A 6,000-nucleotide genomic window follows, 5' to 3' on the forward strand; every position below is an offset into this window, starting at 1 on the left:
TGGTTGATAAATAGCATGTACATCTTGCAAGAATATTTCAAGGACTCCAAACCCTTCAACTAAACATGAGTGGAGAGAATTTCATTGAGTTGAGGGATTGCAGGATTGTAAATCTTTAGGGCAAGAGTGGGGTTGGTTTGAACTTTGAAGGAGACCAGAAAAAATATGACTTTTTTTTGGAATTTGGAAGCACGTTCAATGAAGGAGGAATGAGACAACAAAGAAAGGGTGTTTTGTAAGTGGCTGTGGAGGTTTCCCATTGACTAGATCCTTGTCCTTAGAGGAGATAAAGAAGGCTATAAGGGGGATGAGTGGTAACAAAGGGGTTCACTCTGGCCTTTTACCATGAGTGTTGGGAAACCATTCAAGAGGATTTGAAAAGAGTTTTTGATGATTTTTGCAGAAGGGGGAAGTTGGGAAAAGGAATGAATGCAACTTTTGTGTGTTTTGATTCTGAAATGTGTGGGTGCTACCTCTATTAATGGGCTTAAATCCATTAGTCTAACCACAAGTTTATATAAAATTGGATCAAACTTTGATTGCGAATGAAGCTTTTGAGAATTTTAGAAGTCAAGAAGGAAAGGTTTTGTTTTTCAATTGGATTTGGAGAAGGCTTTATGATCATGTTGATGATGGGATGTTTGAAGTCTACCCATTTCTTTAGTGGGTATTGGGGATGGGGTTTGGTTAGAGATGGGTAAATTGGATAGTGGGATGTTTGAAGTCTACCCATTTCTTTAGTGGGTATTGGGGATGGGGTTTGGTTAGAGATGGGTAAATTGGATAGTGGGATGTTTGAAATCTACCCATTTCTCAATTATCATCAATGGGGTTCCCCAAGAGATTTTTGAGGTATCCGGGGGCTTATTAATTTATTATGACAAGGGGAACCATTAACTCCCAAGCTGGTCAGCTTAGTGGTTGAGATCTTCCATTAACTTCTAAAGAGGGCTGATGAAAGAAATATCGTTGGAGGGTTAAAAATGGAGGAAGAAAACCAAGTAATTTAGTACTTGCAGTTTGCAAATGACACCTTGATCTTGAGTGGATTCAGGGGAATTCAAGACATTAGAGCATTGAGGCAGATCTTGGAGACATGGTTCAAAGTATTGATATGCAGAAGCGTATCAGTACTTAGATACACGTGGAATTTTTTTTTTTTTAGTTTTTTTTCAAAATTTGGTTTTGGGGGAGTTTAGGACCCAAAAGATACGATATCGATTTTTTGAACCTTGCTTGGAGATAATTGAGAAGGTAATAGAATTGAAAATTTAACTTCAGGAAATTCAGCTTGACAGGTATTAGCTTGGAGAGAGGGGTGTTGGAGGAGGGAACAATTGTATTAAGGTGTGAAATTTGAGAATGGCTATTTCAATACCTAGGGCTTCCTTTGGGGGGTAATCCAAGAGATGAGCCTTTCTAGAAAGGTATATTGGAAGGTTTATCAAGAGATTAGTCTTGTGGAAAAATAATTTTATTTCTATAAGGGGGAGAGTTTGAAAAAATCTATGTTTTCCAACCTTTTGGTTACCCCTCTTCTTCACCAATAACCCAGTAGCGTGGGGTGTCTAACCTTTACACGTTAATTTCATCTCTTTGTGCCTAACCTGTGGTCCCTCTTGTTCGCCAATGACCTAGTAGCTGAGATTGCCTCTACCCAATGTTTTAAAAGCGCAAGGCGCAAAAAAGGCGCAGGGGTCAATTTGTGCCTGAGGCGCAAGGTGAGGCGCGCGCCTTTTTGAAGCAAGGCGCAAAATTATTTAAAAAATGCTAAAAAATAAAAAAAAAAGTCAGAGAATTCAAAAAAAAATAAAAAATACTAAGCATAATATTAATAAAAAAATATAAACTTAAATTTTAAAATAATGTTTTAAAAAATCTATTATCTAAAATTAAAATACATAAACATAAGATGTAATTATGTAAAGCATATTCAAATGAGAATTTAAAAATAAAATCAAACATATAAAACATTTTCAAGCATTTAAAACCTCTAATCTCTTTTTTCACCGAATTGCATTACTTGTGCTCCGATTCACTCACTTCGCTCACTCAAAAGGTGCACCAAGCGAGGCGAGGCGCATTTCAAGGTAGGTGCATTGCCCAAGTCCTAGGTGCAGCCCTTTCAAAAGGTGCACGCCTGGTGCGCCTCAGCCCAGGCGTGCGCCTTTTCAAACTTAGACATTTTTTTTGCTTTTTTTGTGTCTAGCGGCTGGGCCCCTATTTGATAATGTTGTTCATTCATTCATCCTAATAAAATGTCTTCTTAAAAAGCAATTAAAACTATAAAATCATTATTTTTTGTGTGAGAACTAAGAATTTAAGACCTAATGTGGACTTGTTTGGGCTTGCCTCGAGGGGCGTGATACAAAGGTAGCTTGTAGAATCAGGAATGTAATATGTTTTACATCACATTAGCTATTTGAAGTAATGCAATTAAGAAAAAAAAAGAGAGAGAGATTGTGGGTTTTATATGCTTGAAAATGTTTTATATTTTATATTTTATTTTTAAATTCTCATTTGAATATGTTTTACATGTTATATTTATGTATTTTAATATTAGATAATAGGTTTTTTAAAACATTTATTTTAAAATTAAAGTTTATATTTTTATTAATATTATGTTTAATAATTTTGTTTTTTTTTTTTTAATTTGTAGCCCTTTTTTTTAATTTTTGTGCCTTGCTTAAAAAGGTGCATGCCTTGCCTTGCATTTCAGGTGCAAAGTGACCCCTGCACCTTTTTTTGTGCCTTGCGCTTTTAAAACACTGGCTTCTACAATCTACTCTCCCTTCATGTTCAGCAAAGAAGTAAAAATGGCAGAGATGTTAAAGTTGAGGTTTATATTACCGTGTCCGCATGTTGGTTTTTGGTAAGAACAGCTCAAGATCAGCAGGGAAGAAGGCCAAAACAGGGTGACAGGAATGGGGTTAGGGGAGTGGAGGAAGAAGAGGAGGTTGTAGTTGCAGAGGGGATGCTAGGGGGTGCTGCCATGGGTCTAATAACAATGGCAGGGCTTGAAGAAATAACTGCAACATGTAGTTGCCATAGTAGCAGAACTTGGTGTTGGATGAGTTGCAAGCATGGGCAAGGGAGATGCTCGCGTTCAGGCGGTAGGAACACCTTTGTGTTGAGGCTTTGTCTGTCAGATGTTTACCAGTAGATGGCCAACAATCAATGTTTGTCAAGGTGAGTTTCCACGGTAGTCCGCTAGTGATCAATGAACATCTATGATAGCAGTTTCATAAGCAGAGTTTCCTCAAAGAATGAAAATGAGCAAGATGGCCTTAGCTAAAAAAGAATGTGGCCCATGGCAAGAATTTTGTAACCAAACATTCTAATGTTACTCAATCTTGCCCATTCTTGCCTGAAATGAGAAAGAATTAAAAGAATGAGGCCCAGACCAGTGAACCAAACATGGCCTTGGCTACTCGGTCATTGGTGAAAAAGAAGGTTTATGGGTTAGGACTTGAAGAGATATGATGATCGTGTAAAGGACTCACATGGAAATGAGACTGGATGAGTATGTGGCTGATCTTGGGCTTTATCGCCCCAAATCTGCTTTCTTTGCATGGCGAGCGGAAAAACCACAAATGACTTGCTAGTCTCTTGTTTGGTTGTTAGCAGTTTGTGGGGATATTATCATCCTCTTTGTGCTAGGTGGTCCCCTCTGCAAGGGCGGCAGCATTATGGTCCATATCAGAACAATGGAATGCAAGGATATTTTTGGAGGAACAGCAATCCTAAATAGGGGTGTCAATTGGACTGGATTTGGTCCAATCCGATCCAGTCCAATGTGAGTCCATTATAAATGGACCAGGTCCAATCCAATCCAATGAATGTTTTGGACCAATTGGGACCAGTCCAATTCAATGTCTGGATTGTTCAATTCTGTTCAAATTCATTTTTTATTGAGATTGGTTTCAACCCAAACCCGATCCATTGACACATTATTTTCTTATACCAATGGACCAGATATTGGCTTAATCCAATATAAATTTGTTACGGACGGACCAGGTCCAATTCAATCTAATAAATATTTTGGACCGGATTGGTCCAATCCAATGTCTTGTTGGTCCGTCCAATCCGTCCAAATTGGTTTTGCATTTGACACCCTTAATCCTGAAGGCATCATACAAACAATTGAAATCAGTGTAGTCCATTGAGGGTAAGGCAGGAATTTGTAGGAATTCCCCATGTACTCAGGCAGATGACCTTAGAGGTTGGGAGGTAGTGGCATCATGCAGTGGACCTATTATTAGGAATTCCCCATGTCGGGGCATCTCCAGACCTATTGGGTATGGTAATTCAATCAGAACTGAAACAGTGCAGCTCTTCAGTGTTTTAAGCTGGCTAGCACATCAGAGTTCAGGGAACTGATTTTAGAAGGCTCAATGGGCTTCAAAGCTTAGAAACCTTATTAGAGAAGCCATATCTTGGGCACCAAGACCTGCTGACTCCATTGCAGACTCCCTAGTTAGGGAAGCTGTCAGTAGACAGTCTCGGTGGAGAGCAGGAGCATATGTGCACTTGTATACTATATATTACATCTGTACCATGTATCTTGCAATAAATTTACAGCAAGTGATCAAAAAAATTAACTCGCTGGTTTTTATTTCTCTGCAGGTATGCCTTCAATGAACAGACAGGTGCATATGATGAAATACAGGACGAGGCAACCTCTGAACCTCAGTAAATTGAAGCTGCAATATCGTAGCTTCCATCGGTTTGAAGACTTTGTATGGCAATAGAATGTTGTAATGCCTGAAAGCTGTTCTTCATAGAGGGTTCCGTAGACAGCAGTGGATTCTTCGATCTATATGTCCCCTAGATTTGCCTTAGTTCTTCTGTTCACCTTACAAATTTATCCTGTTTAGTTGACTTATGAGAGTGGAACCTTATTTGTGTTTGCTCCACAGAATGCGGATATATTATCAAACAATTTTCCCCCTGTCATCAGTCAATTTCTGAGTGATGAGGAATGCAAGTAGAAACCGTTATTTGTAAGCATTTCTCCTGTCCTGGCTCCTGAGTGTTATACCATTGTTGATTGTCTGTCACTAGTTTGAGCCACCCCTCCCCCAAGTCAACTTTATTTATATCGATCCTGGGCTGTTGCTGGTCTGAGCCATAGTGCCGCCATTCCCCGGCTGAGATAGATGGGTCATCATTTAATTAGATTGGTCCCGGCTTTCAGGATTATGACATTTCATTTTGGGTTGGGTTATGAACTTTTGATTCATAAACTAATCATTCGTTTTTAGTTAGCACTTGCGTCTAGCACCTGCTGTCCGAATTGTCGCCTTGTAAATGCCATAATTGAAACAACCTAGCAAAAGGATAGATGAAAACTAAACTTATGGAATATTTTAAACGTCATAATTGAAACAACCAAACAACCTAGCAAATGGAATATCGGTAGGGCATGGGCATTGTAGCTCGTTAAAAGCGTTTGATCCTGGATCATCTGCAATGCATGGCTGATCCTTTTAACTGTTTACACTGTACATGGTCGATTATAGGATGATCTGTTAATCTAAACGGTTGGTCCAGTGTCTCTGTCCACGTGGAGAAAAAGGCAATTTCAGCAGAGAAGCTTGTCTCCACCAACGGTTTGGATTCCCTTGTTTTTCCTTTCACCATCTTGGTGACAACTCATGAAAATGGGATAAAGAACACAACAGGTCCGGTGGTTTTCTTCAAGGGAAACCATCCTCCGTAATCAACACAAATTAATTGAAGATCACCATCTACTTTTCACGGGTAGCTTAAATAGACAAAATCAAAGACTCCAACAGATTTCCTACCACAAGAATTTTAGTTACACCTACCCACTTAGTACGGGAGACCAGATTAATCAACATAAGTTAATTGAAGATCACCTTCTACTATCAAGGGGTAGCTTAAATACATAAAATCAAAGAGTCCAACGGATCTCCTATCCACAAGAGTCCTCACACCTACCCACTTAGGAGACCTGATTCAGTAATCATATCATTG

General features: G+C 39.0%; 1 protein-coding gene across 2 annotated transcripts in view; it reads left to right on the forward strand.

Annotated features, from left to right (window-relative positions):
* Positions 1 to 5,010, forward strand: part of LOC104605102 (CD2-binding protein-like protein) — a 28,115-nt gene extending 23,105 nt beyond the window's left edge. For both annotated transcript variants that reach the window (XM_010269723.3, XM_010269731.3), the window contains exon 10: positions 4,627 to 5,010. In XM_010269723.3, the coding sequence (XP_010268025.1) occupies positions 4,627 to 4,696 (70 nt within the window). In that variant the 3' untranslated portion in view covers positions 4,697 to 5,010. The remainder of the gene's footprint in view (positions 1 to 4,626) is intronic.
* Positions 5,011 to 6,000: the final 990 nt, after the last annotated feature.

The sequence above is a fragment of the Nelumbo nucifera genome, chromosome 5, assembly GCF_055504915.1.
Source record: "Nelumbo nucifera cultivar China Antique chromosome 5, China Antique-T2T, whole genome shotgun sequence".
Lineage (NCBI taxonomy): Eukaryota > Viridiplantae > Streptophyta > Magnoliopsida > Proteales > Nelumbonaceae > Nelumbo > Nelumbo nucifera.